Genomic DNA, 12,314 nt, shown 5'->3' with positions numbered 1-12,314 from the left:
TTCAGCAGATCTTTCACCTCAGATAGAAAACTTACTAGATCCTGTAGAACTCAATTCTGGTGTCGAGTTCAAGCCTTTTTGTATAGCAACTGGGATGCCACTTCCTAAATCTGAAGAATTTAAACTTTTGAAGCAAGATGGAACTGTCCTAAGGGTAGGCTCCTGATTAATTGCTTCCTATTATTTCTGACATTTATATTGACTTTATCTGTCAATACAGTTAATGCACACTATGCTTTTCAAGCATAATGTGAAATTTCAATATTCTGAGATACCTCATGAACTGGAGCACATATGAAACTATGGAATTGACCGTTGTAGATCCTTTCTATTGATATCCCTAAACTCTAGATGAGTTCCTAAACTGTGAGAAAGTGTCATGGGAATATTCCTAAATGCCCACATTTTCTGGGCCCTGTACATCTTTTGTCATTTCAGCCTGCCCTAATTGTTACCAGTAATCGCTCTGAAGCCATGTTTACAATTAATCGAATCCAGCCCCGTGATACAGGAACCTGGGTCTGTAGTGTGCAGACAGTAGCGGGAATGGCAGAGAAACCATTTCAAGTTACAGTCAAAGGTAAAAGCATTAATCTCTTCAAATATCTTTGCCTCTCTGCTTTTAAGGGCAGCTTTATACTCTAACATGGCAGAGCTTTCTGTTCTCTGCACTGCAGGAAAATGTCTGAATAAATATCGACAGTCAGAATATCAACAGAAATCCTTTCTAAGCAACATACTAATTATGTGTATTGAAAAAATAAGTGTGATGGTAAGGATTAGGAGAAAACCCAAGTTTTTTTTGAAAGATCTAAACTGTCAGCTTTAGGGTGTAAACCCCTGTCTGCTTTGTAAGAGTTTTGAAGAACATCTCTCATTTTCCTGTAGATCTAGGAAGGTACCAGAGTTTTACTGATACAGGGAATTAAAAGGCTGGTTTAATACTTGCGTTCTTGTTCAGTTCCTCCTGTGCCACAGTATGCCCCAAGGCTGACAGACAGTGGACATAATTTTCTCATAATTGATATCAATGCTGAGTTACATCTTGGAGATGGACCTGTTGTGTCAACAAAACTCCTGTACAAGCCAGCAAAACGTTATCAGTCCTGGATGTCTGTGGAAGGTAAGAGGACATTCTTTAATTCCCTTAAACACAAATTTCAGCTGCATGCTGAAATATAATGTGGTGTCTGCTCTTGACTAGGCTCAAAAGACCCAACAACACATAAAAGTTAAATCTTTTATGACTGGACGCATGACTCTCTGCGTATCACTGTATAATGTTAATGTGCATGTGGTACACCAACAGTAATCAAGAGTGTATATTCAGTTTTCAGTAACCAAAGGGTTCCCCCTCCTTAAGATAAACAGTACCCAGTGTTGAGCCCAGATGTTAAAATCTCCCATGTAAATAGCAGGTTTTCAAAAGTAGTGAGCAGTATGGAGACGTCCTGGAATATCTACAATCTTCCTTCGTGTCTATTGTGCCCCCTGGTGAGACAAATATCTTACCTAAATATTTATCAGGAATGGTATGGGCAAAATGAAACATCTTGTGAGTTAGATGACCTCTTCCAGCCCTGTTTTAACATTTTATGCAAGGCCTAAAATATTATAGGAAACATTACAGGAACTTTAACAAGTAACAAACAACTGTTGTTACTAATGCAAGATAACCCAAGATCTGCATGCACAATGCACACTTCCTAAGCAACCAGTCTTGTTCTGTCCAGAAGGAAGGGCAGATGGAAACATCCTTCGGGCTGGGTTGGCACTCAACTTAAAAATAAGTATTTTATATTTCTAAATCATCATAGAATGGTTTGGGTTGGAAGGGACCTTAAAGATCACCTAGTTCCAACCCCCCTGCCATGGTCAGGGACACTTCCACTAGACCAGGTTGCTCAAATCCCCATCCAACCTGGCCTAAATAGTTTATCTTAGTGAATAAGGAACAAAAGAAGAGCCTAAGTACGTTACCTTCCATGATTAGTGGTTCAGGAATATTTTTCCAAACTTTTTCTTCCGTAACATTTTTCAGCATGGGCTATGGCTTTACTTTCTCCTTTGTCAGTAAAAGGCACAACCAAAAGACTGGACAATCTGGAACCAAAAACAGAATATCAGTTCTGTGTTCAGCTGAGTCGGCAAGGGGAAGGTGGGGAAGGCCATCCCGGACCACAGGCTAGCTTCACAACAGCTGCGCTTGGTAAGTCATCAACTTGACTTTTCACAAAAGGGATGTTTCTGCTGTTTTTCTCTGTGGTCTGTTCCCTGATCTCTGCCAGAGCACCTTCATTTGAGCAAAGAAGGCCGGACATGAAAACTATGTAGTCTTTCAAAATAATCTCAGGCAAAGAAACAAAAAATGAAGAAAAAAAAAAAATCAAAGGTGAAGAAAACCAGAGAAAGGCAGAGCTATTATTTTCCCTGAATTAGAGATGGGGGATCTGGGAAAGGAAAATTTACATATTTTGGCTGGCTGTGCAGCAGAGTTGGAGATAGAAATCACTTCTTTTGCATGCCAGTCCTTCCTCCTAATACCAGATCAGTCATTCCTCTTAGTATTAGGTCAGTTTACTTTAAAAATGAAGATAGCTGAACTAGCAGAAAAGCTGTTAGTCCACTGAAGATACAGCCCAAACTGAATACAGACATACAAAGTAAATGAGGATTGCACGAGGAACTATCTAACAAGAGAGCAAAAGAGCTGGCTTCTCATATCTAAAACGTGCATCTGCAACACCAGCTCAGTGAAGAGACCTTTTTGTTGACACAACAGCTGTTGATAAGATACTTTGGGACTATCAACTCCTCTTAGATGTAATTTCTGCCAAATTGGGTGGGGTGGTGGGGAGAATTACACTTTGTTACTCCAAACTAGGGCAAGTGGTTGGGAATAACTGGTACCCCTATTTTAGCTTGCATACCAGACATGAAATATTGTTCCCTGTCTCACTGTGGCTTTTCCAAGGTCTTCCTCCACCAGAAGGTCTCACTCTCTTTCCAAAAAGTATGACATCACTGAATTTATCATGGCATCCTTTAACACTGAGGACAGAGGATGACATTCGTGTTGAAGTGGAAAGGAAGAGTGTGAATGACAACGGTGACGAGAGCAGTGTTATTACCCAAGTGCCAGGAAATATGTCCACCCTGATCATTAAAGATCTTGAGCCTAGACAGCAATACATGTGCAGGGTACGGGTGAACACCAGGTCCCAAGGAGAATGGAGCAACTATCTGTATGCATGGACTTTCAGTGACAGTAAGTAGCTGATTCACATCCTTCTGTTTAATTCTTCCTCTTTCCCCCAGTGATCAGCCTGATTGTCACTTAATGACTACATTAAACATAATCCTTTGTTCTGGTAACACTCAGTTCCTGATGATCACTTGTGGTTGTTATTACTGTTAATTATGAAGATAGCTCAGTGTCCAAAGAAATTCTTACACTGGAAATTATCAGGAACTAATAATGAGTTTAAAAAAAAAAATGGGAAAAACAAATTAAAAGCTTGGGAATCCACATGTTCATTTCAGTGCGGTTCATGCTTCTGACACACGTAGCATTTTTTTCCTCCTCATAATGATGAACCCACAGAGTTCCCTGCTCCAAGCTCTTTGGTTACTCCGATAAAACACTCAGACCCTGCAATTCAGCTATGTCAATACAGAAGTAGTCAGCAGTTAAAGAAGGAAGAGAAGATACAATGCAAGGTAAAACCCCTGTGAGTAAAGAGTAGTTAAATGTGCTACGCTGAAGACCAATGACCACCCTTGAATTCCCTGAGTGTGAGTAGTGTCCTTTCATAATGCCGCAACAAATGCCCTATCTGAATGAAGTACCAACTGAACAGGTGTCCATCTGAATGGCTGATGGGTGCCACTGCCCATACCACACACTGGAAAGGTGGGCTTCTTCCTCCTTACAGGTCATGTAAGGAGGCCCTCACTGAGTTCCTACATGTATTAACAGAAGTATCAATGGCTGTCATGGGACATTTCAGTTTCCAGAGCTCTGACACCAAACTGCACTAAGAAAAACATAAGGGTACTGTTTTCCAGGAGAAGGTACTTAGCTTAGTAGTCATGGGGGTGTGTGTCCACAAGTCCAGCACTCACCCCTGCTGGTGGTTTTCTGATGAAATTTGTGGAAATGTTGGTATTGATTTCCCTTCTTTCTAACAGCCTGTATCCTGACAGGGAATTGCTCCCTGAAGCAGAGAAAATATGGGACCTGGGAATCACATGGGGATGATGATTCAGTATAGAAGGAAACTAACCCTTTCTGCATTAATTTGAAAGCAATCGTGTTGTCCTTGCATACAGCTCAGAGCATTCGTATCTTCATCCAAGGACAGTATACTGAATGCCACTCCAACCTCTGCTGGAAGTATGGAGTACTGCAATATGGGTGACAGCACATCAAGTTCATAAAACTATTGCATTCAGTCACCATAGCTCTTCAACAAAATTCTGCTTCTGTTTAGCACAGCAAAAGCACCGAGGAAAGTGTTTGGCTCACTGCAGGAAGGACAAAGAGGTGGATGTACACTCCAATGTTTTGTGTGTGTTTGTGTTTGCCCTCAGGAATCCCTCCTGCACCATACAACATCAGGTTTTCTAACACCACAGACACATCCTCAGTCATCTCTTGGACAACTGCTGAGGGTCATTCCATCTCCTCCATCATCATCAGCTACAAAATTTATGGCAAGGCTGAGTACAACCACATCGATATTATCATAAAGAACACCAGCATTACTCAATACCATCTCAAGGGCCTTGAGCCAAACACTGTGTACCAGGTTCAGATTAATGCTCAGAACAACATTGGCTTGAGCAACCCAAACACATCGTTTGAACTGAAGACTCTTCCAGAAACTAAAGGTTGGTTATTCCAGCATGCTGGACTTGCACAAACCAGGGCCGGTGGTATAAACGAGTTAGCTAAGGCAAAGTCATAATATTGTTTAATGTTAGTTTTCTTTTGCTCTTAATTTTGACACACAACACAGCATCACCAAACTTTGATTCTCAGTTCACTGCATGAAGTGACAACATACAACATTTGCGTGTATCCACTAGAAAGTGCCCAACAGCTCATAAATTAAAGGAGCTGCATATAAGACGACTATTAGACCACGGAATGTGACCTCAGCCCTGCCCTACCTGAATTCAGCGGGACCTGCAGGTGCTCATACATCTGAAAGTCAGAGCATCCAATGTCTGTGACATTTTTGGAAAACAAACAGATGTATTTCTATATCTTTATACAGTTTACAAGACAGGAGTATTTAGCTATACATTGTTCATGGCTTTTTCAGAATTAGCTGGAAATAACAATGAACTCTCTATGTGCTTCTTCAACAGCTCCATATGAATCAAAAGGAGGCAAAATGCTGCTTATTGCTATCCTTGGCTCTGCAGGGATGACCTGTGTAACAATTCTCCTGGCCTTTCTCATCATGCTGCAGTTAAAGCGAGCCAACTTCCAGCGCCGAATGGCTCAGGCTTTCCAAAATGTAGTGGTGGGTTTCCAGCTTTCCCGTGTCAGCGTGGTTATTGATTTTGGCCCCATCTTCTCCTGTTTTTCCCATTCCTTTTCCTTGGCCTTCCCAAATACTGTCTTCTCTTCATGTGTGCAGTTAGTACTGTTGTTATAAAGCTTCTCTGCTAGTGACCCTGGAGCTAAAGCAATCACAGTTATAGGCTATAAGGTAGAAAACCTGACTTGAAAAAAGTTGCACACCATTTATCCTTCTCCCTGTTCTGCCTTGTCGCACCTGTGTATGACAAGTACCAAGACAGACAGAATGGAGGAGCCTGTTCTCCCCCTAAGAAGTTGTGCCTGATTTTGAAAATTACAATATTTTTTAATGTTGCTTTTGAGCATCAGCAACTGCTCCGTCATTTCAACTTGGGGACAGCACACCAGGGATCAGTGAATGGCAACATTATAGTTCTGGCTGTGTGGAAATTGCTGAAGGTTATAACATCACGTAGAGATATCTCTCTCTATATATATACATATATATTTGTATCCTGCTGTAGTCTCTTTATCACTCAGCTTTCCAGTGCGCTCTCACTTCAGAGGGGAACCTGTGAAGCAGAAAAAAGCTGGGCCAAAGAGCTCCTCCACAGGGATCTGCATAGGCTGTTTCATAAACAGGGGGCCAGGGGGCTCATCCAAAAAGATGATCAGTCCCCAGGCCACACAGAATAGCTCCTGCTCCTTGTCTTGAAACTTCTCCCACAGAAGTATTTCATGGGAATGTGTAACTGAAGTAGAGATGTCTCCTCAAGTATGGAGGAAGATCATTTCCTCTCTCTTGTTTCCTTGCTTCTTCTTTCCTCAGTCTTCCTACTGAGCCTGATTAGCACAGGATTTGGTCAAGTCTAATATGAGATAAATCTCAAACTTGAGACTTAAAACTGGTTTTGAGATCAGTTTTACCAAATGATTTTTGCCTATCTCGTTCAACTTCAAGATGGCTTTAAAACTGTTCAGGAGGCCTAGGTCTACAAAGGTACTTACGCATAAATTAGGAGCCTGATTAATTTTGTGGATCTGGGCAGAAGTGCTTGATGCAGTTAGTGCCTAAAGTAGGTGTAATTGTCTACTGTACTCACTCTTGCACGAGCAAGAAATGGATCAGGCTCTGTGTGTGTGTGTACATGAGTGAGCACACAAGTATTTGGGGAGTGTAATCAGAGCATTGCTCAGTAAAGTAGAAATCACAGTTAATGTCATTTGCTTAACTCTGTTACAGAGGGAAGAGCCAGCTGTACAGTTTAACTCAGGCACTCTCACCCTGAGCAGGAAAGCCAAAAACAGCCCAGATCCCACTATTTATCCAGTTCTTGAGTGGAATGACATAAAATTTCAAGATGTGATTGGGGAAGGTAACTTTGGGCAAGTCCTGAAAGCACGCATTAAGAAAGATGGCTTACGCATGGATGCTGCGATTAAAAGGATGAAAGGTAGTAAAGATCGGAGACTCTGAGACTAAAGACTTTTTTTGGTTGGTTGTTCCAAGTGTTTCTCTGTCATAAGAAATGCTTAGTAGCCCTCTCCTAAAGCGAAAATAAATATTCAAAGTTGCTAGTGAAATTGCATCAGCTGTCACTAGGCAGTGTGGCCCTAGCACAGACTCTATTTCTGCACGGCCAAGTTGGTTTATATTTCTCTCCAATTGTTAATATCATTAACGATTACGTATTTTTAAATTCATAGGTCAGTATGAACGTCATGTATGAGTTCACCGGTGAAGTGGGAGCCATTAAAAGATGCATTTAATAAAGAGAGGAGCACAGAGCTAGCCTTGGGGCACAGTATTTGCTAATCTTGCTTTACCTTAGCCATTGAGAGACAACTGTACCAATGCATCTCTATATATACATACTATGAGGATCACTCATTTTCTTTGTACTCATTGGGCATGACTGCCACGTTCCAGAGAGAACTACAATACATAGAATACTGCAAGAATGTACACGTTTTCTTGCAATTCACTAGATCATTATCTAGGCAAATTGGGAGACACTCTTAAGTATGATGATAATTTAAAAAAGAGCCAAGGTCTGCATGCAGGCAGAAATAATCAACAGCACACACAGAAAGATTTTTAGGCAGCTAGTTTTTGTATGATCTCCTATGACATTTTACATTCTCACATAATAAGGGAAGTGACGTGGTACATTAAGATGCTTTCTTTCTCTGCAGGTGGCTGCTACAGACATTAGGTTCTCTCTTTTTTTTCTTTGATTGAAAAATCCTACTTTGTTCAGTAAATACTAATGTATCTTAGAGTTTTTCTCTTTCTATTGGGGCTGAAGCAGTAGTGCCCCAGGCAGCCCAGAGTCCTCAAAATTAACTACAATATAGTCATTAATTCAGTTCAAAGGAAAACATAAATGCATGCTTATTTGATTTTCAGAGTATGCCTCAAAAGATGATCACAGAGACTTTGCTGGAGAACTTGAAGTTCTTTGTAAACTTGGTCATCATCCCAACATCATAAATCTTTTGGGAGCATGTGAACATCGGGGTAAGATAAGTCTTGAATACATGTACTTTAAAAATTAGTTATTAAAAAAAAAAATAAAATCACAGTACAGCCCATACAGTCCATAGAAACACTAGCTTATAAGCAGATCTTTCTGCAACATTTGTTAAAAAGCCAAATAAGCTTGGTTTTAAATCTATAAGCCCATGATAATCCTTCAGAAATGACATTCATCAATAGCTCTAAATTCTCCTCTGCACCTAGAAATTATGCTATTTGATATTTCCCCTCCAGTCTGTTTTATGTTTATTTCTTTTTCACTGAAAGCAGTGTAAGTGTCCAAATACTATTACTGACTATCTTTTACTTTGTGATATGCTCACTATCTGATGTTTCATTAGGATATCTTTATCTTGCTATTGAATATGCCCCCCATGGAAATTTACTGGACTTCCTTCGGAAAAGCAGAGTGCTAGAGACAGACCCAGCATTTGCTATTGCCAACAGTACTGCATCTACACTTTCCTCTCAGCAACTTCTGCATTTTGCAGCAGACGTTGCTAGAGGGATGGACTACTTGAGCCAGAAACAGGTCAGTCTTCAACTCTCTACCCACTGAAAGCACAGCAATTCATTTTTCAGGGACTATGCCTTTTAATGAAATCAAAATAAAGTTTTAATTTTAGCTTCTATAGCACCTACTGGATGAGTTTTATTTGGTTGTGTTCACTTAGCCCTATCAAATGCTGTGGTTATGGGGAATCAAGGAAGGGGCATTAACACTTACAAATGACACGGTAACTAACTGCTGTCATCTTCAGATAAAGTTTAAAATGTTCTTGGTAATGACATACCAAGCTCTTTGTTTTGGGTTTTGGTCTTATTCTGAATGTTTGCAATTTTCAATATAGCACTAAAATAATACATGTAAAGCTCATAGACAGTGTGGTGATTTCCATATTTTTTTTTTAATTTTAGTTTATTCATCGAGATTTGGCAGCAAGAAACATCTTGGTTGGAGAAAATTATGTTGCAAAAATAGCTGACTTCGGCTTATCAAGAGGTCAAGAAGTTTACGTTAAGAAGACCATGGTAAGGATCAAGACAAACTGGTATGGTCCGTTTTCCTCATTTTTTGTTTTCTTGTTTTTTACTTTGTGTTTTCATATGAACAAAAATGCAAACTCACGGGTACTACAGAACTGATTATTTAAATGTTATTTATTGACATGTATAAATATTTATATTGTGTTTATTAATATACATACATTACTTGGAAATAAATTCTATACCATGTTTATGATATACAATGTAATTGAAAGTTATTTCTATGACTATGGATGGCAGTAAAATAACCAATTTTGCAGTCAGTTATGACATTCAGTAAAAATGTATTATAAAACACCATATAATAGACATTTGACATATGAAGAGGACGTGCATGTGGGTGGATCTGTACAGCTATGAAAATAATATTTTTGTAACAGAATTTGTCCAGCTGAGGCAAGCTGGTCTAATTCTGTTGAACAAGGCCAAAGCTAGCAAGACGGTAACCAGAGGCATGTCAGGATATGTGAGCTGAAAAAACAGCTGTCCAAAGCTAACGTTTTGGACGATCTGAAAGAGGAAGATGTGTAATTGTTGGGGTATAAATTGCAATATTGCTATTCCAACCACCAGCAAATAAACTTTCATGAAATAATTTCCAGGGACGGCTTCCAGTACGATGGATGGCAATTGAGTCTTTGAATTACAGTGTTTACACCACAAACAGTGATGTGTAAGTATGTTTTCAAGTGGTCTTTTTTCAACAAAGAAATATTTTTCAATATCAAGGAAAGCTTGGCAGCCAGGACAAGACATCCACTCAACTCAAAAAAACTCAGTAGCCGTGTCAGCATGAGTGAGCAATGGAAGTAAAAATAAAACCAACAACAAAAAAGTTACTTTATTTCATCATCGGTGTCTGAATAAGTTCTGTGTTCACAAGCTAATTGGATTTGGGCCACTACTTTAACTATATTTCTCATTTGAAGCCTGATGAATCCTTGGGAGACCCAGAGGAACTCTGCTTTAGTCAGGAAACTGGAAGTGATACTTGGCAAAGCAATTCTGTAATAGCACTATTTGCTAAGAGCTCACGGTCTACTAAAGGACTCTGGTTGATGGACTCACAGGGAATTAATTTTGCTAAAGATCTCACTCCTGCTTTCTGCTTCTACGAACCCTATAATTATACAAAAATTAATAAAAAAATATAAAATAATGAATCACACTTCTCTGTGTTCTCTGAATACTAGCAACACTATCTGCCATTTTAAAATATGAAAACTTGTTGCATTCTTGTTGCACTCCATAATATCCCTCTGTTGCAGATGGTCATACGGTGTCCTATTATGGGAAATTGTTAGCTTAGGTAAGTATGTGAATTTTGTACTGCACAAATAAGCCAATCTGAGCCAAGCCAGCTCTGTTCTCTTAGTCTGTTAAAAATGTATTCCTTTGCAACATATTTCAGTTTTTTCTCTTTCATTCTACTGATTGTTTAGCTTTAGTATGCTTGGAAATGCAATTGCCACATTTTCAATTCAGGTACCATTCTAAATAAAGAAAATGTAATTACCATGTTTTCATTGCACTATAAAACCTAGGCCGTAGCTAAATATAAAATCCAGCATATCACATGATTTATAGCCCTAATCCAATATTTTTTGAGTTTGATGGGTGGCTTTTCCTCAGCCTTCCTGGGTTTTAAATCAAGACATATTTTAATGACTGGGGGTGGAGGGGCGGGCAAACATCACCTACTCCAAGTATTCTCAAAGAAATTTTTGAACATTAATCTCTAAATAAAATTTAGAGTTCATTTCTGCACACACCTCTATTCATCATGTACGTGATACAGCCTCAAGCCATTCAAAATGACTGTGTTACACAGCCTTCATGACTTGCCTTGGGGCGTGCCCCATGGTCTGCTGGCCAAGAGATGCATACTGCCTGAGGGGCACATTGCGTACTGGACCAATCATAAACTTTTGCTTTCTAATTGTTCCCGGCTTTCCTTACTAAGTGGGTTTGCACTAGGTATGGATGGGAACTAACAAACTGCAGTGTGGAAAATCAGGAGTCTAAGCAACCGAACATCCGCGAAAAGGGGCAAAACCAGCTTGACAGTAATAGCTCCATGAGTCCATACTGGATCTCATTAATACCATGCTAATGAAGGAATAGCTTGCCTATTGCCAGCAAGGGTATTGCAAAACCAGTTCAAATACAATCAGATGCAGGCCCTCAGAGCTGTGAAGAAATTTAGGCCAGCCCCTCAGATGATAAAAGTTTATACTCACTTTTATTTTTCTCTTCAATACTGTGCATTAAGCAGTATGGAAACATTAACAACAAAAATGTAGCTGTAAAACATTCCCTAACGTTGGACTAATTTACCTGTTACTGAGTCAGTCATTCTTTTTCATTTCTGCTATGAAATTAAACTTTCTTTTATTAAAAACCCCTTGTGTTCATGACGATGGTTAAACTCTGCTTTAGGTGGAACACCATATTGTGGAATGACATGTGCAGAACTCTACGAAAAACTGCCTCAAGGGTACAGACTGGAAAAGCCTCTCAACTGTGATGATGAAGTGTAAGTAGCTGCCTCAGCAAAAAAACCAAAACAGAGTAACACAACATGTGCTATAGAAAATATATGATGTCTACAAGAAACTAATAAAACAAACATTTTTTCAGGAAAACATGAAAACTAAATTTTTTTGAAAACTAAATTAAAAAAAAAAACATTTTAAAAAGGGTGCACAAGTGGAAATAATTACTTAAGTCCTTTTGTGCCCAGCATGCACTGTTACTTGCCATGAACCCTTTCCCAGGCTGTCTGCTCCCGCCAGATATCCTGTTCTTTACACAGCACGGCCAGGCTTTAGCGCAAAGAGAGCTTTTTGATTATTCTAGAGAAAACGAAAATTCTTTTCAGACAGCAACCAGCTGTGGAAAACATAACTCCAGCTATGTATAAGTCCACTTTCCTTTGAAAAATGGAATGTGCACAATCTTCCAATAAACATGAATTTGTAGCTTTAACCTATGTATCTAAACTACCAAATGTTGGTGTTTGATTTTTAAAGGTATGACCTAATGAGGCAGTGCTGGAGAGAGAAACCATATGAAAGACCATCATTTGCTCAGATACTGGTGTCACTGAACAGGATGTTAGAAGAAAGGAAGGTAAGAATGAATCCCTAGAAAAGAATTAGGCCATGAATAATTTCAGTATAGTTTAGGATTCTT

General features: G+C 39.3%; 1 protein-coding gene across 1 annotated transcript in view; it reads left to right on the top strand.

Annotated features, from left to right (window-relative positions):
• The window catches only part of TEK (TEK tyrosine kinase, endothelial), a 41,082-nt gene that overhangs the window by 27,863 nt on the left and 905 nt on the right, over nt 1-12,314 (top strand). The window contains 15 exon segments of the mRNA XM_009328947.1: nt 9-154; nt 439-580; nt 962-1,123; nt 2,075-2,209; nt 2,975-3,268; nt 4,594-4,893; nt 5,377-5,534; nt 6,777-6,987; nt 7,944-8,054; nt 8,414-8,604; nt 8,991-9,104; nt 9,722-9,792; nt 10,388-10,428; nt 11,559-11,655; nt 12,152-12,251. Of these exon segments, the coding sequence (XP_009327222.1) occupies nt 9-154; nt 439-580; nt 962-1,123; nt 2,075-2,209; nt 2,975-3,268; nt 4,594-4,893; nt 5,377-5,534; nt 6,777-6,987; nt 7,944-8,054; nt 8,414-8,604; nt 8,991-9,104; nt 9,722-9,792; nt 10,388-10,428; nt 11,559-11,655; nt 12,152-12,251 (2,273 nt within the window).

Source organism: Pygoscelis adeliae, unplaced genomic scaffold (genome assembly GCF_000699105.1).
Source record: "Pygoscelis adeliae isolate BGI_AS28 unplaced genomic scaffold, ASM69910v1 Scaffold127, whole genome shotgun sequence".
Classification (NCBI taxonomy): domain Eukaryota; kingdom Metazoa; phylum Chordata; class Aves; order Sphenisciformes; family Spheniscidae; genus Pygoscelis; species Pygoscelis adeliae.
The sequence above is the reverse complement of the archived record's forward strand: the minus strand, read 5'-3'. Positions and strand labels throughout refer to the sequence as shown.